Source organism: Engystomops pustulosus, chromosome 1 (assembly GCF_040894005.1).
Source record: "Engystomops pustulosus chromosome 1, aEngPut4.maternal, whole genome shotgun sequence".
NCBI lineage: Eukaryota > Metazoa > Chordata > Amphibia > Anura > Leptodactylidae > Engystomops > Engystomops pustulosus.
The window spans coordinates 228689791-228715559 of record NC_092411.1 but is presented as its reverse complement, the minus strand read 5'-3'; the positions used below and the strand labels follow the sequence as shown (position 1 = coordinate 228715559).

The window sequence follows — 25769 nt, the reverse complement described above, 5'->3', positions numbered from 1 at the left end:
ACTTATGGAGCACCCTTACTTACTTAATCTCCAACAAGGATGTTTTACTTGTGTAAACTGGTGCCAATTGGTTTGAAAATAGGCAATGATCGTGGGTGTTAACTCTTTAAATGCTGCCGGCAAAACTGCCAGTTGCCCTTAGACGACAGCACCACATGGGCTTTTCCAGTGGCAGTTAAATTTTTTTAAAGCGGTTGTCTACTTTTGACAAATAATTGATATGGCTTGGGTAAAGATAAGTTATACAATTTTCCAATATACTTTCTGTATCAATTCCTCACTGTTTCCTATATCTCTGCTTGCTTTCCTGGCATAGAAAGCTTCTATGTTTGCTTCCAGTGGATAGAAATCTGTCCATGGTCACACAGGTGCCTGGTCCATTAGTATTATAGAGAGTAATAGGAACTGTGTGATATTACGAGCCATGCACCTGTGTGACCATGGACTGATTTCAATCGACTGAAAGTACACATAAAAGCTTCCTATAGAAGGACAGCAAGCAGAGATCTAGAAAACTGTGAGACATTGATACAGAAAGTATATTGGAAAATTATATACATTTTCCTTACACAAACCATATCAATTATTTAGTTAAAGTGGACAATCCCTTTAATGCCCATGACTGGTTTCAGTACTGGTGTTAACAGTTGGGGTGAGCGTGAATGAACACAACTTTCAGGTTTCAGATTATGTCTAGCCAAAAGGATAGCCAAGAAAAGACTATTCGGTATTTATCGCTGCATATAACAAAAAAACGTTAAAATCGTTAAAAAATTAAGAGTAGTTAAATCAATAGTGTCATAGGATGAATTTACAAGTGCAAACAGTTTTATATATACAAGTGTTACACAAGATTGCGGCCCATGCTAATGGCATATCCAAATCCATGAACCACTATGGCTTACCGTTGTCATTGCCTTGTCGGATTTCCTCTGCTGTCCGATCTATAAGCACATATAGGGACCATACTACACATGTAATGGCAATTATGTGAAACGTTACAGAACAGACTATTTTCCTTCTTTCACTTTTGGTCATCTGAAGTTTTTCCCACTAAAATGAAAATGGAAAAAAAACGTTAATATTACCTGATATTATAAAGAGAAAATCTTCTCTGAAGATATTATATCTTGGATACTTCATACTATACAATCATATATTGATGACTGTTAAGTATAGAGCTCTGGCCATATCGTCATAATGGCTTCCATTATTATTAGGGGCTATGCCCATCATACATTGTTTTCAAGTGAAGTCAGATTGACTTATAATAGGATCCAGTGCAATATCAATTTATTGTTGAGATGCTTCAAACAAGAATAATGGAGCAAAAGTGTTACTATGATTACAAAAAAAATATAGAATCTCTCTCCACATCTATTTAGTGGATTGGCACCTACTGGTGTTACTTTATGAATAACCTGAGCAGAGCATTTTTATCCTATTACCTATGTGCAAAGTCCGACAGAAAACTGGTGCATGGCCGATAGTGAATGTATCCTACGTGTGTGTATACAAGTATATAAATGTGTGTATACATGAGTGTATAAATGTGTGTGATTGTATTAGCATGTGTACAAATATGTATGTGTAGAATTTCTGATGGTAGGCTGTCCAAACTTACTTGACCGATGCATTTTATAGTATGAGGAACATGTTTTCATAACTACAGGAACTACAGGATGCATCTAAAATAAAACTGCGCGACTCCTGGCTCAGAAGACTCCAAAGAAATATGCACACCCACACTCTTTGAAGTGGGCCTGGTGATCAGTGAAAGGGACCAGGCTCAACTTCAGAGTGTGGGGGCGTGCATATTTAATTAGTCTGTAACCAGGAAAAGCGCCGGTGACGTAGGCCACCTGCTCATTGACATATTTTTATAACTTCTTTTTTGCCACATGCAGCAAGTTTCTGAAGTTACAAAAACCTGTTCCTCATACTATAAAATGCATAAGCCAAGTAAGTTTGAGCAATGTCCTTTAAAGGGGAAGAGGGGCTCCATCCATTAATCTGCAATGGGGCTCTGGCTCTCCTAGTTAAGCCCCTGCTCATTAGCATACTTTTAAAAGTTTATTTTAGAAGGAAGGAGTCCATGGATAACAAATATAAGAATATTACCACAGTCACAGTGCCTGGATCTATGACTAAGTGTCCTTGGTTTACCATGCTTGATTTTGATCTTTTTTTTTCTTTTTTCTTAAGCATTGTCAATGGCAAAAGAGAACATAACTCTTCCACAACTGAGGTGAGCGTAGAGTGTAAGATCTCCAGTTTAGGACTGTAGGTAACAACTAGGGGCACTTGGGCCTTAGGTACTTGGGTACTCAGGTCAGCAATAAGTCTATTAAGTGCTGAGTCTAACAGGACTATAGTGGGAGGTTCAATAGGGGTCAAGATCCATAGTAGTTTTGACATAGTGGATACTGATGTCAAAACCTTTTGTGACGTTATTAAGTGGAGTTAAAGCGATATTCCCACAAAGTCAAAATTCTTAAATATACTCAGGATAGCAAAATAACACAGAGGCAACAGAGCCAGGGGCACTTCCAGTACAGCAGTGTGCATAGGGGACCAGCTCAATGAGATAAGTGTCATGATTGGAGGCTGGGAGGGGCATAGCAGTGCTGATCTGTCTCATCTCTATTTTTCTATTTGGCAGATAGTAGTAGAAGCTAAATAAAACTGTAGCTAAACCATGCACCCTGATCATCTAAGCACATTGTCAACACACAGCATCTCCTGCACAAGCATAGCACAGAGGAATCAGGAAATTTCTGTTCAGCTAGTGCCTATCCACTGCTGAATCTAACACAGAGCAGCTAATGAACAAACAGAAATAAAACTGAGTAAGATTGCAAAGTAAAGAGTTAAAATATATATTTTTTATTAATTAAGGACCACTAGGGGATTAAGATATGAGAACTTTCTTTCATAGTCAAACTTTAAGGTTGAATGGAGAAGAACGTGCCTTTTCTGGCTTCCTTATGTTACCTTCTCATGTCTCACCTGAAATGGACATAGACTACATCAGAAAAGCTGTCTGTAAGCACAATTATACCCGCTTCATGGTGCTGGACCAAGGCTGTGAAGAGGACATGTTTGTGACTTACTCTCAGTTTCTTTTAATAAGTCAGCAGCCATTTTAGGACAGACCAGAAGCAATAGGGGAAATAGAAACATATTGGAGGGTTCTAGGTATGTTGAATACCCATAACTAAAGTATAGAAAACTTTTCTCTTCTGGTGGACAGTGTCCTTGAAGGCCCCCCAGGAACAGGGAAAAGTTTTGTGGCAAAAGTTTTGCCGATCCCTGCCGGTTAAGCTGATCCAGGTAGAGATATACTGAAGGAGACCTTCTTTTTCAAGTATGTGTTAAATATACTTAGCTAATGGGCAGCAAAAATAGATGACTAAATGAATAAACATGGGGCATTTAGACAAATGGTGTTTTTGTTAAAAATAATGGAGCCTATTGGTATTTTATTCTGCCCTTGGTTCGGACTCACTAACTGGCCTGACAGATTCCCTTTACAGATGGCAATGTCACTTGTTAATTACCGTAGGACCAACATGTCACAGTGTTCTGTATGAGAGAATGGAGAGATGACAAGTGGCATCTGGGAATCTCTTTATAATATTTGGATGTCAAATCAACACATTAATTGAATTGTCATCACAAAAGACATCAAGCATAACCTGCCATGCTGAAAGCCTGGCTGATCCAGAAGAAGACATGACTAGTATTTATAGCATATAGCAGGTCCCTGGATCTTAAAGAGTATTTTCCCAGCATTGGTAGTCCGCACACTACTCCACAGTCTATCCGCTACATTCTATCTGGGGATGTATTCCATAGTAACAAAATAAAATCTTTTAGTTGGAGCTAGTAATTAAATCCACATGTAAAGGTGACCTTGGGTCATCTCTGCGAGAGTTAGACTCCACAAATTGCTGCAAACCTATAATTCTATAGCATGATGATATTCCCTTGACTGAACACACAATATGTACAGTACCCCCTGCTAATGTAGTAATTAGAAGAATGGGATAATTACACGTCTGAGGACCATTGTTGTCAGAATATGAAAGTATTACATATTTTTATTATATTTAATTGTGTGAACAACAGAAAATACATCTTTCTATAAGAACTCAAAGTATTATTTTTTTTTTATGCAAGACTGAAGGGACCTTTTTTTAAATTGTGCATAGTAAAAGGAAAAAGATTATTTCTCCTTCAGGCACATACAGATATAGAGCAAATAGAATGCAAAGATATTTAAAGGAGGCTAGACTATCATCTCTCTGGGGAGAGGCTGGAACTGGATGATGGGAGACTGCTGCTACCTAGTGGTACACATGTGTAACACAGCATCTAACAAAGGCCAAAACTTATCGAAGAAAGAAGCGGAATAAGAAATGAAGTTTCACATCACATTTAATGTATCCTTTATTGCTTTATTTTAGAACCTATTAAGCCATTTATGCTGTAAAGGGTACATTTCCTTACTCTGATGGAAAAGCTGCTAGGACTACACCCACCTCTCCTCCTCGGTCATAGCATGACTAGTAGGTAAGTGTTCATCTTCAAGATAAAGATTTGCAAAGTCTCTCTGATGTGGATTACATCAGATTAAGGATTGCTGATAGGAGGGAGTGATTTCTCTATATTTCCAGTTTTATCCCATGAATTTGGAGAATGAGATGGTTCAGTGTAGCTGACAAGGTTATGCTGATGATTGAAATAAGCAAAGCTATGCATGTGTCATGCCACAGATGAGTAAGGCTCAAGTGTTCATCTGTTGTACATGGTGACATTAAAAGTATGAGAAATACTGATGGTAATGCTGTGATCGCAGATGTAGCAGTGATTAATGTGTGATGGATGTGTCTCTAAAGCACATGCTAAATGAAGATATAAAAAAATCACTAAAAACACAAATGAATTGTGTAAAAGGACATGTCATTATATTTAAAAGAAAGCTATTGGATGAAAGTAATGGATAAAGAGATAGACAAGTAGTTAGAAAGATAGATTCTATAATGATAAACCGGTGGAAAACATAATTCATAAAGGCTAGATAGTTACCGTATATACTTGAGCATAAGCTGACCCAAGTATAAGCCGAGGCACCTAATATTTTGACCTAATTTATAAGCCTATGGTGGAAAATGCAGCAACTACTCTTTGATAAAAATGTCCAGCAACAGCCTTCATTCATCAATAAAATGTCCAGCAGTGCCCCCCTTAAAATAAAATGTCCAGGAGGGTCATCTTTTTAAATAAAATGTCCAGCAGAGCCCCCTTTAAAAAGAAATGTCTGGCAGAGCACCCCTTTAAAAACAAATGTCCAGCAGAGACCCCTTTACCCAAAAAATGTCCAGCACAGCCCTCCTTTAAAAATAAATGTCCAACAGAGCCCCCCTTAAAAAAGAAATGTGCAGCAGAGACCCCTTTACATAAAAAATGTCCAGCAGAGCCCTCCTTTAAAAATAAATGTCCAACAGAGCCCCCCTTAAAAAAGAAATGTCCAGCAGAGACCCCTTTAAAATAAAATGCCCAGGAGGGTCATCTTTTTAAATAAAATGTCCAGCAGAGCCCCCCTTTAAAAAGAAATGTCAAGCAGAGCCCCCTTTAAAAAGAAATGTCTGGCAGAGCACCCCTTTAAAAAGAAATGTCAAGCAGAGCCCCCTTTAAAAACAAATGTCCGTCAGAGAACCCCTTTAAAAAGAAATGTCCAGCAGAGACCCCTTTACATAAAAAATGTCCAGCAGAGCCCACCTTTAAAAATAAATGTCCAACAGAGCCCTCCTTTAAAAATAAAATGCCCATGAGTGTCCCCCTTTTAAATAAAATGTCCAGCAGAACCCCCTTTAAAAAGAAATGTCCACAGAGCCCCCTTTAAAAAGAAATGTCCAGCAGAGCCCCCTTTAAAAAGAAATGTCCAGCAGAGCCCCCTTTAAAAAGAAATGTCCAGCAGAGACCCTTTTACAAAAAAAAGTCCAGCAGAGCCCCCCTTTAAAAGGAAATGTCCAGCAGAGCCCTCCTTTAAAAAGAAATGTCCAGCAGAGCCCTCCTTTAAAAAGAAATGTCCAGCAGAGCCCTCCCTTTAAAAGGAAATGTCCAGCAGAGCCCCCCTTTAAAAAGAAATGTCCAGCAGAGACCCCTTTACAAAAGAAATGTCCAGCAGAGCCCCCTTTCATGATAAAATAATAAACTCAGTACTCACCTCTGGCGTGACTGCACGTACTGCTGGGAAGCCGATAGATGCGGGGAAAAGACGAGCCAGGGGAGAAGAGGACACCATGGTTGAGCGCTGGAGGCGAGCACAAAGGGGTTTTTATATACTTGAGTATAAGCCGAGTAGGGCTTTTCAGCACAGAAATTGTGCTGAAGAACTCAGCTTATACAGCAGTTAGAAAATTAACATATCATTAAATAATAATAGGCTGATGGTTAGACAGGTGATTTGAGTAATTGAGAGAAAGAAGCTGTGATAATGTGACATCTTACAAATGTAAACCATGATACTGGTGTGAACAGAGACATAAATATCTTATTCCGCTGTATCTGTATGTCATGATTGAGAATAACTACTGTGAAATTTATGTTCAATCATTCATCAATCACTATACACTAAGAACAGAATTCTTCCTTGCAGTATTTTGCATCATTTTATATTCTGACATGGAGCTGTCCCTGGTGCCATAAATGTGTGAGTACTGCATACTTCCATCAGTGATAAAGCAATGTACCGAGGCGACAAGCCCCACTGAATCACACGGGAGTATCTAATCTGTGATATTTATGGACTGCTGCTGCCATCTGCCTTGCCTCAGCTTTATTGCAGCTCCATATTATTTTTATTTTGCTGATATATACTTACATGAGCAGATGCTAAAAACCAGTTACAAAGTTGTGCCGATAAAGCATCAAACCTTGTTTTAATCTTAAAATGAATATTTGATTTTTTTTTCATTATGTTTTGCAAATAATATGGTCACATACTGCAATATGATAGCAAATGGGCTTCTATGGCGCTGGGGGAAATACTGTATATACTGGCGTATAAGACTACTTTTTAACCCCTTAAAATAATGGCTACAGTGGGGGGTCGTCTTATACGCCGGATATACGGGGGCAGCATTGTGTGAGGTGTTTTTTTCCCCGTCAGCGCGCAGAGAGCCGCTTCCTGGGACCGCCGCGCATGCGCGGCAGTCCGCCTCTCACAGTCATTAGAAGAGGCTTAGTACGCGCTGACGGGGCGGCGCGCTGTATGCTAATGCAGCCGCCCTGTCACAGCGGTCGGCGTCACAGAGCTGGGGGTCACAGGCGGCACTTACAGAAGCATGTCGGATCTTCATTAATATCGCAGCTTACAGTTATGATCACCAGGCACTTGCTCTCTTGTTTGTTTTGCAAAGTTTTAAGCAGACTTTTTTTCATTTGGGAGAGGGGTAGTCTTATACAGTGAGTATATACCAAATTCTATATTTTTAGGGCAGAAGTTGGGGGTCGTCTTATACGCCCAGTCGTCCTATACGCCGGCATATACGGTAGTTCAATAAAAGTGAATGGAGCACAGACATAAACACCATTCCTGTCTTCACATGGGTGGACTTCACAAGGGACTTCAGAGGGGACTCGCTCTCTTGCTGAAATAGTATATTCCTAAATTGCAGAGCCATCTCAGCTAAAAGTCATGAAGCAGGCACTCATATTGTATGATGATCCTCCTAAGTGAATTCTGTTGCCACCCACCTGCCTCTGCCCCAGTTACAGACATAGGGGCACATTTACTAATGGTCCGAACACCACATTCACCCCAACTTTTTACCATTTTGCCCTGAATGGCCCCGGGTTTTCGCCGCACGCGATCAGATTGTGGCGCAGCGGTGCCGGCTTGCATGCGACACAAATCGGGGGGCGTGGACATCGGACAACCTGACTGATTCGGACAAAAAGCGAAAGCGAAACTGTGTCGTAAGATCAGCACTCACATGCACCGGGAAGAAGTAGGTCAACTCTGGCGGACCTCAGCGGGGGAAGCGACGGATGCAGGAAATGTGGCCCACGGTCTTAGTGAATCGCGGAAGATCTGAATCCTCGTCGGACATGGACAGCGGGGATCGCGACGGGATGGGTAAGTAAATGTGCCCCATAGTGTTGCAAAATTGGCAAGAACTTGTATTGGAGGATGGGGGTGTGTATGGTGGACAATCACAAAAGATCTATAATGATGATGAAATCCTACCGCCAACTATTTTGGCTTTCTGCAATATGCTGAGAAGGAGAGCCATGACTGCTCAGAGGTAGAAGATAATGAAGATGATGAGGAGGTCCTGGACCAAACATGGATCAAAGGATGCGATAGTTTGGACATAGAGATGGTGGTCAAGAAGTGTCATCAGCCAGCAGAACACAGGCCCACAGGGTGTCTGAGAAGGGTTCTGTGTGGAATACAGAACATGTGTCGTTTGCATGCTGTACCATCAATCTATAAAGTGTGGCCAAAGTCTCAGCAATATGAACACCTCATATATGACCAGGCACCTGCAAAGTTAACATAGACATAAGAATAAAAAGCCTGGAAACACCTGAGGCTCTCTCTGCTTCTGCTTCGGTTGGCTCAGCCAGAACCACCATCTCCTAAATGATAAGGCCAACTGTTTCTTGTCAAAAGAAGGATGTGACGCCATCACCACTACCACAAGCAGCACTCCCATCGCTAACACCAAGCCTGCCTGTGCCACCCATTCAGCTTTCTGAGTTTCAGCCGTCTCATGGACAAGCTCTGGTCCTGAATTGGAGCATTTACAAACTGCTGGCCTTTGAAATACTACCATTCAGGCTGGTGAAGACAGACAGCTTTAAGTTAGTTATGGCTGCTGTACCACAGTTTGTCATTCACAGCCACCACTAGTTTTCTCATAAGGCCATGCCCACTTTGCACCAACAGTTTGTGGGCAAAATCAGGTGTGCGCTGCACAATGCCATTATCCCCAGGGTGCACCTCACAACTGACACATGGGCAGGAACTTTACCACCTACTGAGCTAATGTAGTAATGGCTGGGCCTGAGGCTGGAAGCACTTTGGTTCATATCCTGCCATCAACCAGGATTGCCAGACATCAATCCATTCCTCCTCTTACTCCACTTAAACCTCTACTGTTTCCTCATACATTCAGTGAAGTCCCTGCACCACCAGTTTTAGCAAATCCTGACCAATTACACAGACATGCTAGAGCTGCTACATAGAGTGTGTGTCGTCTGAGCATTTTGGGCATTCACACCTTGCCTATTTACACTGCAGAGGAACTTAAGAAATTCCCACCCACCACCTTATATGTGATATAACAACTCGGTGGAATTAACTGCATATGCTGAAAAGGGTGTGTGGGCAGCAGCAGGCAATTGTGGAACTCAGCTCCAGAACGCCCAGGTGAGTTGAAGTAATGACCAGCAGCACTTCACCACCAATGATTGGGCCTCTATGAGACATGTGTGTTCCGTGATGCACTGCTTCCAATATGCCAACAATATCGTCATCACTCATAATGCCATTGTTTGCTCTATCATCCCCATCTTCTGCCTGCTCAATAATTTCATCAGGCCATGACGGAGGATGTAATGATGACATAGGAGGAAGAAGAGGAGGAACAGGTATCAGGCTTGTCCACGTGGCTCGCATGGTGGGTTGCTGGATCTACGGTCAGGTACTGCACTGTCCAGCCAGGGGACAGTTTTGGAAGAGGAAGAAAGGAAAGAGTTTTCCTCCCAGCAGGGTGACACCCAGAGGAGCTCATGGGCATCATTGGAGCGTGGCTGGGGGAGATGTGGTGGTGGAGAAGGAGATACCTTGCACTGAGGACAGCTTTTCCTTGTCTCTGTGCAGCCTTGCCCACATGAGCCAATACATGTTGCAGTGCCTCTGTAATAACACCCGAGTTGCCTAGATAGTCAACAGTTATGAATACTGGGTGGTCACCCTGCTGGATCCATGCTACGAAGATAGTGTAGTATTACTAATTCCACCACAAGAGCCTGAGATAAAAATGAGGAAGTATAAGTATGGTCTGGTTGAAGCACTACTGGCAGAGCTCTGATCTGACATTGATTGCTCAGTGGCAGCATGAAGAACCACCAGCACCCCCTAGGGAAAGTTGGCATGGCCACAATGTAGAATACCATATTCAATTCTCCTCAACCTCTAGCACCAATGGAAACGGCACATAGTACCAGGACTCTGTGGAGAACTGTGATCCACATGGTGAAAGATCTCTCCACATGTCTCTTGGTAATGAAGGCTGGGTCCTCCCCATTCAATATCTGGGTAAGAAAATTGGACACATGGCCAAAGCTTGCCCTCTATGCCTTAGAGAATGTGTGTGGAAGGGAGGTGGGGGTGGGGGGGTCGAGCGGCTGGCATGGAGTGGACTGGCGTGGGGCATTCCCACTTACTGAAGATGTAATGTTTGGAGAGGGCTCAGTGATGGTCAGTGTAATATTAAAGAGTGTGGGCAGGGGCTCTCTAATAATAAATAAATCCTTTATTTATATAGCGCACACAGATTCCGCAGCATTACACAGAGCTTGACAGATCAGCCCCTGTCCCCATTGGGTTCTAATCAACAAACCAGTATATTTTGGAGTGTGGGAGGAAACCCACACAAACACAGAGAGAACATTTAACCCCTTCCCGACATGTGCTATAATAGTACGTCACATGTCGGGTGGAGAGGGCTCAGCCCTCTCCTTATCCAGTAAGTCTTTGCTGCATATTGTTAGCACTGATCGCAGGTTCTAACCCGTCTATTCCCGCTGGCAAAGCTACCGGCGGTTTCAAAAAAATAGCGCTGCATGGGCATGGGCATCATCGGGGGGCAGAAATCGGTCGTCGTGACAGCCTTGAGGAGGAAAATCCCCATATACTGTAGTATGGCAGTATATGATAGGGATGATCAGACAACTTAGGGTTAAAGTACCCTAGGGAGTCTGAAAAATCGTAAAAATAAAAATTTAAAAAATTATAATAAAGAAACCCAAACATTCAAATCACTCACTTGATATAGAATAAGATTTTGATTCAGTATAAATGTGAAATATATATGCATCTGGTTGTAATACATATTCATAAAGGTGTTATTCATGCAGAAATCATTTTGTAAATTATGCCACATGTCTACTTAGGTTCCTCTCCATAATGTTAGCTGTCATGTACTGATAGGAGACTATATTAAATTTTCTTTTTTTTTTATTCTATTCTACAAAGTTATTTTAGCCCTTTATAAGAAAAATAAAGGAAAATAAAAAAGTATTATAAATAAATCATACCAACTTAGAAATGTTGTTCCAGTCGATATGGGATTTAATACTAAGGTTTTTTTTAAATTATTGAATAAAAAAATCCAGTAGTGAATGATTGTAATATTATATAAAGATTTAGAACACTAGAGGGTGCAATAGTATTTCACAAAAAGGTTTTGAGAAGCAGGATTTCTGTAAAATGTAATTTGACATGTAACATAAAATGAATATTATTAGCAGAAACATGACATGTGTCAATAATATAGAAACTTTATGAGTGAGGTGTCAGAAAAGATTAGTATTTGTTTTGTTAAGGCAATTTGTAATCTTAAAGGGGTTGTCCGGGTGGTTAAATAAAATCTTCAGATGGCCTGGGGGGCCTATAAAAAAAACCTTATACTTACCTCCTCCTACGATCCTGTCTTTTAGTGTCATGCTGTGTTTTTTTTACAGAGGCAGGTACGTTTATGCTAAGACAACTTCCGACCCGCCTGGCAACCCTTCTCGTCTCTTGCCGTCACACCTTATATACATCGAAACTAATGCTGTTTCAGGTGTAGAGCAGGGGCCGTGTGCCAGATGGGCAGAAGTTGTCGGAGTGGAGTGTGCCTGCATCTGTAAACAAATACGGCAGTGTGGGACAATGGGATCCTTGGAGGGGGTACATACAAGTTAAATACATAATAAATGTTATGTATAGAACATAAGCCTTTTTTAGTTAAAAAAAAAATAAGAATTCTGATTTGTTGAGCTTAAAAAAATGCCCATATTGTTTGTTAAGCTGAAGAAAACATTTGGCTGTTAAGTAATAGTTTAAGCCTATGATGCAGCAATGATGCAAACCCCAAAAGAGGTATTTGCCAATTTTTAAATTGAAAGGGCAAAAAAACTGCCTTCTTGGTTTCCTGTCGACATGAGCCATGAACAACAGCGGATAAATAGTGCAGTCTAGTATCTTTAAATAGTTGTCCATTACGAACACTTTGGTACATATAGCATGCGTGTGTGTATTTATATCAAAGCAGTACAAAATAACTTATATACAATGTAACATTTAAGATAATGGGGAACATACCGTATCACTGAAACCAGTTGCCTTGGCAACTGTAACAGTATCTACAGTTGCCATACTGTCACCTCAAGCAAGTGGAGACTTATGACAAAGAAAGTTTCATTTGACATGTCATTATAACTATATTGTTTTTGAGGACTTGCAAGAAAAACAAAGTGGATCTACATATGTTGTATAGTAAACATATAGTAAAAGTTAACGTGATCCCCTCTACCCACTGACGAAAAGCGTTGAGTTCAATGTCAAAAGACATTGCTGCAGTTTCTCCTGCTCCTGCACTTATCATTGGACCAGGAGTGGGTCTACAGCTATCAGACACAGCTGGAGACCCTAGGGAGAAGGCAAAAGCAGTTTATTACAGCTTCTGCCTTTTCCTTTCTTTACAGCATAGCTCTGATCAGATATCAGCCCCCACAGAAGGTCATTTCCCCCTGCAACTGGGGTTCTTATACTGAACAAAATAATTAAATTTTTTTTTGAAAAGCTATGGAACTGTCCCCCATGGGTCTTTTATGATATATCATATATAATTATATAGCAAAACGACTATAAAAAAACAAAAGTGAATATAAAAAATAATGAATATAAATATAAAAATATATTTTTCTCAAATTTTTGTAACTTTATTCTAAAAAATTTTGAATGAAAAAAGATCCCTTAAAATTTTAAGGTATTTCACAGTTATGGCCCTTAGACCAATAAATATGAAAATTGACAAAAAATGCCACATTCACCTGGTCAGAAAGTGGTTAACATTGTATTTCTCTGTAAATAGCTAAATAGTAAGTGTTTGTAAACTTATAAACTACAGAGAGGTCCATCTGTAAATAGGGGTCATCTGTAAGTGGTTTGCAACTGGTTGGCACTCTTTCTTTTGCCATTTTAACAACATCTGGTCTGTCTGAGATTACATTAAAAAAACTGATAGATAATCAAGTTTGTTGTTGAACTGAAAAAAAAAAACTTCGTTCTCCAAGATGTGCAAAACAATCTCCCTGCAGAAAAATATTGATGCAAAAGGCGGTCATGCCAAATATTTTTTGTAGTACAGTAGTTAAGCAGTATATGTTACCTTTGTGTGAACTGTGAAAAACGCATTTATAGAATTGTGGCTGTACTTGCTGTGCCTTGTTGCTTCACTAAACCCTGTCCCACTTTGCTCTGTGTAAGAGTAGTAATGGTATCCCTACTTCATAAACCCACTTGTAGAAGATAATTTGGTATTTGGATGAGTTTATCACCATATTGCCAGTGAGTAGGTGAGAAGTCATACCATGTGTGTCGATAAGGACCAGGATGGAGGTGGATTAAAAGGAAAAATAGTGAAGCTTCCTCAGTGTGCTGCTACATCGATTTCAGGCTCAATCATCGAATAATGAACTATGCATTTCGGGGCCGGACCGCTCCCTTCGTCCAGTTCTTAAATATTCTACAAATACATAATAAGAAAATGGCAATAAAAACAGTGATAAAAAGTAAAAACTGATAAAAATGAATGGGAATAAGGTAGTAGTGTGTCTAGGACTGAACAAGTACAGAATATTGTTGATGAGACAACTAATAAATATAAACACATGTAGACACGCCTACATATAGGAAATTTGCAGTAAAAATGTCAAAGACTTGTTGTGAAACACTGTACTCTAATGGCAATACATGAGGTGGGGAGTGTCTTTACACGCTGTATACATGCAGGTCACTAATACTTGTCCATTTGGTGTATACATATCACATACATGGAATTCCCCAGATATGACATTGGTTGTGTGGTGTACATGTCTTTTATTTGTATTAAGTCATTTTTTGTCCTTATCATGTTCTAGTTGGAGTAAGAATATTGCTGACTGAAAAGCGGTGGGGGAAATCTAAGAGGAAACAATATGTTCCTGGGTTAGTGACTAATAAAAGTAAACTAATATGTGGGAGTTGCCAGATAAATAGAAACAATATATACATAAAAAATGTATAAAAATATCTAAAAAATATATTCATATAGGATCAAACACATCTATCAGGATTTGGGATCAGTGGATCCTCTGGACCACCATGGGAGACAGTACTAGCCGACACCTGGGACCGGCATTTAAGTGGCACCTGGTCTTCATCAGAGCCTGACGCAAAGAGGGATGGTCTTGCTGCGGCGGGTTACCACCAGGTCGTTCCACTGGTACGACTTATCCGCGGTGGCAGCCAAGGTCGAGGTACCTTTGCAGGAGTCAGTATCGTGGTCAGGTTCAGGCACAGGGTCAGGGCAGCTGGTAGAGATGCAAGGTCAAGTTCAACCCGGGGTCAGCAACGGGAGGTCCAGGCAGAAGGGAAACAGGAACGCAGGAACACACAGGAGCACGGGTGCAGGGAGGCAGGAACACACAGGAGAACGGGAACAGGAATGCAGGAACATGGGAACAAGAATGCAGGAACACACAGGAGCATGGAAACAGGAACACAGGAACACAGGAACAGGAACGCAGGAACACACAAGAGCACAGGACACAGGAATGCAGGAACAGGGGAACTCAAGAGTCGGAAAACCCAACGGAAATGCGGCCGCGGGACCCTAAGTAAATAAGGCCCTATATGTTTAAACAGATCACATGTTTCTGAATTAGTGACCAATACAAGTAAATTGATATGTGGGAATCGTCAGAGAGAAAGAAGAAATATATGCATGTAAAAAAAAATATCTCAAACAAACACATATGAATTATATGTGTTGATATGTTCTTACTATATATTGGTACATTCCTAATATATGGGTATATGCAGAATACAGGAGTAGCCCTGGAGAAAAACCATCACTAATATAAAATCAGGCAACATCAAAATTTTTAACCTTTCTTCATAAACCCTAAATTCCTCGGAGAAAAGTGTAATCAAAAAAAGGTCTATCCTTCTGCCCCACGGAGAAGGTACATAATTTCCAGCTTTTCTTGGACCTCCATAAGTTCACTAGAAAACTCACCATCAAGAGGCATTTCACCATACAGGAGAGAAAAAGTAGAACAAATCAAGTACAGCATCAAACCCAGACTATCCGCCATCACGCCAAGACACCCTTAGGTCATCACGAAAAAAGCACATCAGGTGGACATCAAAACCAAAATCATCTTTTGCGACATGGTCACCAAGGACTTCAGACACCTCACGGAAAAACCTTGCATTCTAAATCACAATCTGAAAGGACCAGAAAGGAGGGTGATTAGGAGCCTGAAAGGCAATAAGGATATCATAATCGAGCTGCAGATAAAGGAGACTACCTGACAGCACTCGACATCCTGAATGACAAGGAATGTCCCCATCAAGGTTAACCCCCTTCAAAGAACTACAAAAGGACTACCTTGCACTCATCACAGACGCCTACAAGATCAAAATCCTCTCGGAAAAGGAAAGAAAATTCCTTACAGTCACAGACCCTTCTGTACCCTACTTTTACCACCTACATAAGATGCAAAATCCCTGGAGAATCCAGCTGAACAGCCCATTATCTTGGGAGTGAACGTCCTCACCAGTAACCTCTCACAATATCTGGATATCATCCTACAAACGTATGTGTCCCACCTTAAGAGCTTCTTGAAAGATTCAGCACAACTATCGAGGAATTGAAAGAACTGAATTGGGAAGAAGACTACCTCTTGATGACATTGGATGTCGCAGCACTATATTCGAATATAGAACATGGAAAAGGACTCAACATAAGATTAACTGACTGGCTTGGAATTCATCCTAATTAATAACTACTTTACCTTCCAAAAGCTGATTTTCCACAAAGTAAAAGGGACAGCCATGGGCACTATAGTAGCACCAAGTTTCGCCAACCTCTTCATGGGGGTCTGTGAAGAGGAATACATCTGGGCCAATGACACATGATGTCACCATATAATCCATTTTAGACAGTATATAGATGACATCAATGAATTTCATTAACAAACTTTCATTCTTATGAACACATCTTTTGAAAAGGTAGAAGTCAAAAGCTACCTGGACTTTCAAAGCGTCCATGGAAAATGGTTACGAAACATCCCATTCAACCAGCATAGAAGAATCAGGAAAAACTTCACAAGGCACAAGTGTTACAAAAAACAATTAAGAATACCGCAAACCTCTCATAAAACTGGCATGTAAAAGGGCCATTGAGCTCACGCAAATGAATGCCTGAGCATGAAACAGAATGATGATCCAGCAACAAGTGAGCCTAAAATTACATATGAACTGAATTTTATCACCACCTTTAATGTCCAACACAGAGACATTAAAATGTCCTAATGGACAATTGGCACATACTACTCAATGACCCCATTTTGGGGGAATCCCTACCAAAGAAAACAAACCTCACCTTCTGGCGAGCATCAACACTGAAGAGTATGCTGGCCCCAAGTCCCAAAATCCCAGATTCCCCGATCCTTGAATCCGAATACCAAACAGGGAAGGAAGAAGGGAATCTTCAGATGGGGTGATGTAAGAGGTGGTGAGCATAAGATCCCTACAGGCAACAAGTGCGGATGAATCCTTCCCAATAAAACACCATTTTGACTGTAAAATGAGCTATGTAATATACGTAATATCATGTACTTGCACGAAACAATATGTAGGACGAACTCCGCAACCATTCATAGTATATAAGGCTGGAAGGAGACGCAAGTCCATCAAGTCCATCCTTTAAGAATTAAATAAATGTTTTATCCCCATAACCCGTGATATTTTTTCTCTCCAGAAAGTCATCCAGGCCTCTCTTGAACATGTACATAGAGTCGGCCATAACAACCTCCTGCGGCAGAGAGTTCCATAGTCTCACTGCTCTTACAGTAAAGAACCTTTGTCTATGGTGATGGTAGAAACGCCTCTCCTCTAGGCGTAGAGGATGCCCCCTTGTCCTGGTCACAGGCCTAGGTATAAAAAGATCTTTGGAGAGATCCTTGTACTGTCCGTCCAGGTATTTGTACATTGTAATGAGGTCTCCCCTCAGTCGTCTTTTTTCTAAACTGAATAATCCCAAATTTTGTAATCTGTCATTGTATTCTAGTCCCCCCATTCCCCTAATAATCCTGGTTGCTCTCCTCTGCACCCGTTCCAGCTCTATTATATCCTTTTTATACACTGGTGCCCAAAACTGTACACAATATTCCATGTGTGGTCTGACCAGGGATTTGTATAAGGGCAGAACTATGTCTTTATCATGAGAATCTATTCCTCTCCTGATACATCCCATTATTTTATTTGCTTTAGCAGCAGCCGTCTGGCTCTGGTCACTAAAATTAAGTTTACCATCCACCAATACGCCCAAGTCCTTTTCAGCTTCAGTTTTACTAAGTAATTGACCGTTTAGAACATAATTATACTTTTTGTTTCCATGGCCCAAGTGCATAACTTTACATTTATCTACATTAAACCTCATCAACCATTTCTCTGCCCATCCCTCAAGCTTCCACAAATCCCTCTGTAATGCTAAACTATCGACCTCAGTATTTATTACTTTACACAGCTTAGTATCATCTGCAAATATTGAAACTTGACTGTGTAAACCCACTACAAGGTCATTAATAAAAATATTAAAAAGAAGTGGCCCCAATACTGACCCCTGTGGCACTCCACTGGTAACATCAACCCAATCTGAGAATGTTCCATTAATGACCACCCTCTGTTTTCTATCACTAAGCCAATTACTTAACCAGATACACAGATTTTCTCCTATTCCCAGCAGTCTCATTTTATATACCAACCTTTTATGTGGCACGGTGTCAAATGCCTTTGAGAAGTCCAGATATACAACATCCACAGCGTCCCCCAGATCCAGTCTTGAACTTACCTCCTCGTAGAAACCAATCAGATTAGTCTGACAGGACCGATCTCTCATAAACCCATGCTGACGCTGGGTTATAAGGTTGTGCACAGTGAGATACTCCAGGATAGCATCTCTAATAAACCCCTCAAATATTTTCCCCACCACAGCAGTTAGACTTACGGGTCTGTAGTTTCCAGGATCGCTATTTGATCCTTTTTTGTATATTGGTACCACATTTGCTATGCGCCATTCCCATGGAACATAACCAGTCCTCAGTGAATCTTCAAATATTAAAAATAACGGTCTGTCTATCACCGTACATAATTCATGCAGAACTCGGGGGTGTATGCCATCTGGCCCCGGTGATTTATCTATCTTAGTGGTTGCGAGGCGGCGCCGTACCTCTTCCTGGGTTAAACTGTTGACATTATAAAAAGAATTTACATTATTCCTCATTGTGTCTTCCACCAGGGGATTTTCCTGGGTAAAGACAGTTGAGAAGGCGACATTCAGTAGATTGGCCCTTTCCTCATCTCCTTCCACCATGACCCCCATGTTATTTCTAAGGGGACCCACGCTCTCTGTTTTTAGTTTCTTATCATTTATATACTTGAAAAATAATTTGGGATTATTTTTGCTCTCCCTGGCAATATTTCTCTCAGTCTCTATTTTTGCGGCCTTTATCTGCTTTTTACAGGATTTATTTTTCTCTCTATAATCCTGTAATGCCTCATCACTACCTTCACGTTTTACAAGACTAGTTAGCCACATAGGGTTTTTCTTGTTCCTTTTATGATTTTTCCCATAAGGTATGTGTTTCTCACAGGACTTTTTCAGAATATATGAGAAAAAGTCCCATTTTTGGGGGGGGCTTTTGTCCTTGAGAGCATTATCCCAGTCTATGCCTTTAAGGTCTTCCCTTAGTTGATGAAAATTTGCCCTCCTGAAGTTTAGAGTGTTGGTTGCCCCTTCACTAACATGCTTAGTAAAGCGTAATACAAAATCAATGATATTATGATTCCCCAGGTTCCCCCCAACCTGTAGTTTTGATACCCTATCAGGTCTGTTGGTAAGGATAAGGTCCAGCAGTGCCCCCCCTCTTGTTGGCTCCAGGACTAGTTGCGACAGGTAATTGTCTTTTGTTGTTGACAAGAACCTGCTACCTTTGAAGGACCTGCAGGTTTCTGCCCCCCAGTCAATATCTGGGTAATTGAAGTCCCCCATGATAAGTACTTCACCATGCTTTGAAGCCGCATCCATTTCACTTATCAGCATTTCCTCTGTTGCCTCCATTATATTTGGAGCCTTATAACAAACCCCTAGTAATATTTTATTATTCTTTTTCCCTCCTCTTATCTCCACCCATAGGGACTCCACATTTGCGTTACTGATGTCATCTCGCAGGACGGGCTTGAGGCAAGAATTCACATATAAACAAACCCCTCCCCCTTTTTTATTTATACGATCCTTTCTAAAAAGACTATAACCATCTATAGTAACAGCCCAGTCATAGCTACTGTCCAGCCATGTCTCGCTGATACCCACTATATCATATTTCCGTTCCAACATCAAGAGTTCCAGTTCCTCCATTTTGTTTGTGAGGCTTCTGGCATTTGTGTACATACACTTTATATGGTTTTTCCTATCCCTATTCCTTTTGTCCTTATTCCCCAATCTCATTCCAGCCCCCCTTCTTCCCCCATGGACTATGACTTTTCCCAGCTCTCTATGTACACCGTCTATTTGCCCTGCACAAGTGTAATTGCCCTCCCCCCAGGTCTCTAGTTTAAACACTCCTCCAACCTTCTAGCCATTTTTTCCCCTAAAACAGCGGCCCCCTCCCCATTGAGGTGCAGCCCATCCCTACTGTAGAGCCTGTAGCCCACAGAAAAGTCAGCCCAGTTCTCCATGAACCCAAACCCCTCCTTCCTACACCAACTTTTGAGCCACTTATTTACCTCCTTGATCTCCCGCTGCCTTTCTGGTGTGGCACGTGGTACAGGCAGTATTTCGGAGAAAATTACCTTTGAGGTCCTTGCCCTGAGCTTATGGCCTAAATCTCTGAAATCATTTTTAAGGACCTTCCACCTACCTGTTACTTTGTCATTAGTGCCAATGTGGACCATGACCGCTGGTTCCTCACCAGCCCCTCCGAGTAATCCGTCAACCCGATCCGCAACATGCCGAACCCGAGCACCCGGCAAACAACACACTGTTCGGTATGCACGGTCTTTGTGACAGATTGCCCTGTGTGTTCCCCTAATAATGGAATCTCCCACTACCAGCACCTGTCTGACCTTGCCTGTGCTCCCATTACCCTTCTTACTGGAGCAGACAGTCCCCTGGTTACTAGCGGCCATGTCTTGCTGCAACATTGCTACCCCAGAGCTGATATCCCCCTCATCCGCCAGCCTGGCAAACTTATTGGGGTGCACCAGATCAGGACTAGACTCTCTACAACTCTTCCCTCTACCCCGCCTTCTACATGTTACCCAACTAGCTGCCCCCTCATTCTGCACCTCCATACTTCCCTCCCCACAACCATCTTCCCCAGAGAGTTTGTGCTCCAGGAGCAGCAAACTTCGTTCCATATTATCAATTGCCCGCAGCCTTGAAACTTGCTCATTTAGATCCAGAATCTGGGCTTCCAGATGAGCAATTTTCACACACCCCACACAGCAGTATTCCCCCTCGAACGGCTGTTCAAGGAAAGCATACATGGCACAGGATGTACACCTTGTAGCAATGCCACTTATGGAGTCCATTATTCTAATGGGGATTACAATAGAAATATGCACAGAAAGAAGAATTTACAGTCAAGTAACACAAAAACACAGAAGTTACCTGCTAAAGCCCCTCAAACTTAAGTCCCTTAAACCTAAGTCACACTTAAGACACTGCACACACTTGGGATCAGTGCACACTCGCCGCCAAGCTCACACACTCGCTTTGCTAATGCTTTTTTTAAAGTTATCTGCCACAAAAATCTGCAGAGCTCACTGCACAAGATCTGGCTGCAAAACCCATTGCACAAGAGCATGAACAACCACAGATGTAATATCAAGAACAAATTTCTGAAACACAGCCTTTCAAAACATACCCCCCTTGACCACGCAAAGGAAGAAAAAAAATCTAAATTCGTATCACCCCAATAGATTGGATGCCAGATACTGTGTCTGACCACTTCAACAAACTCAAAATACGGGAAGTATTTTGGATCCACAAATTAGTGTCTTTGCAGCACAACGGTCTAAATGAGATCACAGAGACTGTTCTATAATATGAATCATCAACATTGGTCCCAAGGGTCTCATCCAAATGTGTTCTCAGAAACCACCTTTAAATAGCTATTCCAACACACCCACCTACCATAATATCCATTATAAGTGGTCTACATCAACCATTGGTATACCCTCCCAATCCACTGTCCATCATCCAAGTACATGTAACCACCTAAAAAGTGGGTCGTACACCTTAGATCATACATACAGTACACAAACATTTGGTCATATGTTATAAATTAGAGCACCTTACTCGCATCATCTGGGCACCTACCCAGATAATCCATACATGGCACTTAATAACTCAGTCGCCTTCCCGAATCTCTTTATTCATTGTATGATAGATCATACAAGTCTCATCTCAATGTGTAGTAATGACGTCAACTTTTACATGGCACCTAAATAGCTAATTTATCAGTATCTCTCCAATCATTGTGTGTACCTCCACCCAAGAATTTACCCATATAACCTATGGATCATATATGCCCCATCCTACGTGATTTTTTTTTTAATTTCAATTTTATACATCTTGCACACCCACAACACTGTACATCATCAGCACATTTTAATCATAGTGAATATACTACATTCACTATACACTAACATTAGTAATGTCCAATTACATTACCGCTCTCTCACAGTAACAGCATTGCCATGTGTCAGCACCAATAAAGAGAAGATGGAAAAAAAAACAGCTGATAGGACTGACGACATAGCAAAGCACAGCCAATAAAACAACCCACTATGGGCTCGCCTCTGTCTTTGAGAAATAGAGCATTTGCCGCTGCAGTGGAACGTGGTAAGCCGAGTACCCTGCACAAACACATGAGCCACACTTTAGGAAAGCCACAATGGTATAGTCCAGTGTATCCTGCATACTTGTCTAATACCCATATATTGTGAATGTACCAATATATAGTGGGAACATATCAACACATATAATTCATATGTGTTTGTTTGAGATATTTTTTTTACATGCATATATTTCTTTTTTCTCTCTGGCGATTCCCACATATCAATTTACTTGTATTGGTCACTAATTCAGAAACAAATGATCTGTTTAAACATACGGGGGCTTATTTACTAAGGGTCCCGCGGCCACATTTCCCCTGTGTTTTCCGACTCTCCGGGATCGCGCCACCGGGACAGGGATTTAGAAGAGCATTGTGTTGCACACGATTGGATTTTGGTGCAATCGAGCCGGCTTTCATGTGACACAAATCGGGAGGCAGGCTGTCAGTCAACCTGACGGATTCGGACAAACTGCGGGATTTAACTTTAAAATTGTGTCGCAAGCCAAGCACTTACATACACCGGGAGGAAGATGGTGAACTCTGTCGGACCTGAGCGGGGAAGCGACACATGCAGGATACTGGTTGCACGATCTTTGTGAATCGCGGCAGAGTGCATCCTCGTCGGACATTCCAGATCGAGGATCGCGCAGGGACTGGGGAAGTAAATGTGCCCCTTGATGTGTTTGATCCAATTTGAATATATTTTTTAGATATTTTTTATACATTTTTTATGTATATATTGTTTTTATTTATCTGGCAACTCCCACATATAAGTTTACTTTTATTGGTCACTAACTCAGGAACATATGATTTTCTTTTAGATTTCCACTGCTTTTCAGTCAGCAATATTCCTCCTCCAACTGGATCACTGTAAGGGCAAAAAATGACTTAATACAGATAAAAGACATGTACACCACACAACCAATGTCATATCTGGGGTATTCCATATATGTGATATGTATACACCAAACGGACGAGTATTAGTGACCTGCATGTATACAGTCTGTATAGACAGTGATACACAACAAGTCATTGACATTTTTACAGTGAATTTCCTATATTTTGGAGTATATATATATATGTGTTTATATTTTTTAGTTGTCTCTTCAACAATATTGTGTACTTAGTTCAGTCGTAGACACACCACTACCTTATTCCCATTCATTTTTATCAGTTTTTACTTTTTATCACTGTTGCCATTATTGCCATTTTCTTATTATGTATTTATAGAATATTTAAGAACCTGACGAAGGGAGTGGTCCGCCCCCAAAACGCGTAGTTCACTATTCGATACTATGTGAATAAAGTGAATTTGTGATCAAACATTGGTCGAGCCTGAAATTGATGTAGCAGCACTCCACTTTTTTCCCTTTAATCCACTGCCATTAGCAATTCGGTCCTTCCAGGAGGAAACGGTAGGAGCACTGAGCTCTACCTCATCTCTTGACACACTCTGAGTAAGTTATGCATTGAGCATAACTACCCCACGTGAGAGGATAACTAACCTGACCTTAGTCACCAGAAATAGGATTCCATTGAACAAACAGGTGTTTGCCCTATGAGTGCCTTTTATTTTTCGTTCCAGATAAGGACCAGGAGACAGGGAAGATCACAAAGCCAATGACGGAGTGACTGAGATTTGGATAGGCGAGCATTCTCTCTTTCATTTCTTTGTATCCTTTACGAAGCCTGTTCTAACATCTTTTAAACATTTTAAATCCCTTAAGCACTGCTTTTACATTATTAAAGTATCATATTGATGAACATATTGAACAGCATCATGTGTTTTAATTCCTAGAATTCAGACTCTTATCATGGTGTAGTTTTGGATGAAGTGCTTAACTCCTACACATGTCTTAGTTGACTTAGTATGCAGAACCAGGTTTGGCACAGTAAAGCAACAAAGGAACATATTTTACTGAGAAGAAATAATTGCACTTTTCATTCTTGGAGAGAAGTTACATCCCACCCTGGCATAGCTATTATTGTGCATATAAGTCTCGAGGCATTATTTACTTTAGTTGTACTCTGCTAGCATTATTATAAATGACATGCTTTGTTGTATTAGTCTTGTGTGATTGAATACTGATGCCTTAGGTCATTTATTATTCAGAATACATCAATACTGCATGAATGTGACAATGCAGATGACATCTATTTACAGTTTTGTGCTGTACAAGGAAGCAAATATGGAACTCAAAACTATATTTATATTATGGCTTGTGTTTGCAAGGCAGATATAATTTGCAAGGAATGGGTAATACAAATGTTCAGATACCAAACTCAATTGAAACCAAATGAAAAATTGAAAATAAAAACTTTCCTCACTTTCAAAATCTGCTAAGTATCTTTCACATTTTTCAGTCGGTTAATGTCATTTACCATTTAAGAGAGTCACCTCCTTTCTGAGTCACACAGGACCTAAATATCAGTAATTGTGAGACAAATAATTATACTTATTTTTGAATTCTATTCTTCATAGAGGACAACATTAAAGATCAAAATAATTAGTGCCCTTCTTTTATGTATTTTCACCAACAACCTATTGCCATGACCTGCAACTGGCCAGTGGCCTTTAGCTGGAACTGCCTGTAAGAGGAAACTGGTGACCATTTTGTGAGGTGGAGAGGTCTACATAAAGCAAAAGTATGAATCTGGATGTACCACTCCATCACACAGTTTATTTCTTTACCATGCCATTTTCCTCTTTTGCCAAGATTTAAATCCTTTAAAGTAGATTTTTCATGCATCATTATTGTAACTATTGATGTGCAGACCCATTAAAATTCAGGTACTGAACCCGGACCCCCCACCAGTAACACCTGCTATCGTTGTTGGCACTTATTGTGGGTATAAACTGTTTAAATGCTGCTGGAAAAGTTCCCAACAGCATTTATACTAGCATGCATATGCTGCGTGCCAGTATTTTTGGTGAACAACATCGCTACAGATGTTGTCATCGGAGAACGACGATCCTCCCAAAAATGGCAGCTACCTGTGACTAAGCAGTTTAAATGCCGCTGGCAACTTTGCAAGCAGTATTTATAGAGTTAACACCATGGAAGTTGATGCTAAACCCAGGCCCAGCTCTGAACATCTAATGAAGTTCAGGGTCAGGTCTGGGAGACCTAAACTCACAAATTTTGGTATGGACAAAGAGGACATAGTCTGCACTCTCCCTGCTGCTGTGTATATTAGCTCGTATCTATGTCTGTACCTTGTAAATTTATTTATTCTTTGTTTTTTCAGACTTCAAAGGTCACAGTTTGTCAAAGATTCAGATTTCCACCTTTCCTGACACTATGGGGGTAATTTCCCAACGTGTTACCCGAATATTTCCGATTTGCGCCGATTTTCCCTGTATTGCCCCGGGATTTTGGCACACGCGATCGGATTGTTGCGCATCGGCGCCGGCATGCACGTGACGGAAATCGGGGGGCATGGCCGAGCGAATACCCGACGGATTCGGAAAAACCGCCGCATTTAAAACAATAAAAGTGTCGCTTGGGACGCGCTTACCTTCACTCGGTCCG

The 25769-nt window shown here is 41.0% G+C and overlaps 1 protein-coding gene across 8 annotated transcripts in view; it reads right to left on the bottom strand.

Annotated features, from left to right (window-relative positions):
* The window catches only part of MARCHF1 (membrane associated ring-CH-type finger 1), a 211734-nt gene that overhangs the window by 64480 nt on the left and 121485 nt on the right, over positions 1–25769 (bottom strand). For all 8 annotated transcript variants that reach the window (XM_072120270.1, XM_072120251.1, XM_072120314.1 and 5 more), the window contains one exon: positions 906–1053. In XM_072120270.1, coding sequence (XP_071976371.1) covers positions 906–1053 — 148 coding nt within the window. The remainder of the gene's footprint in view (positions 1–905; positions 1054–25769) is intronic.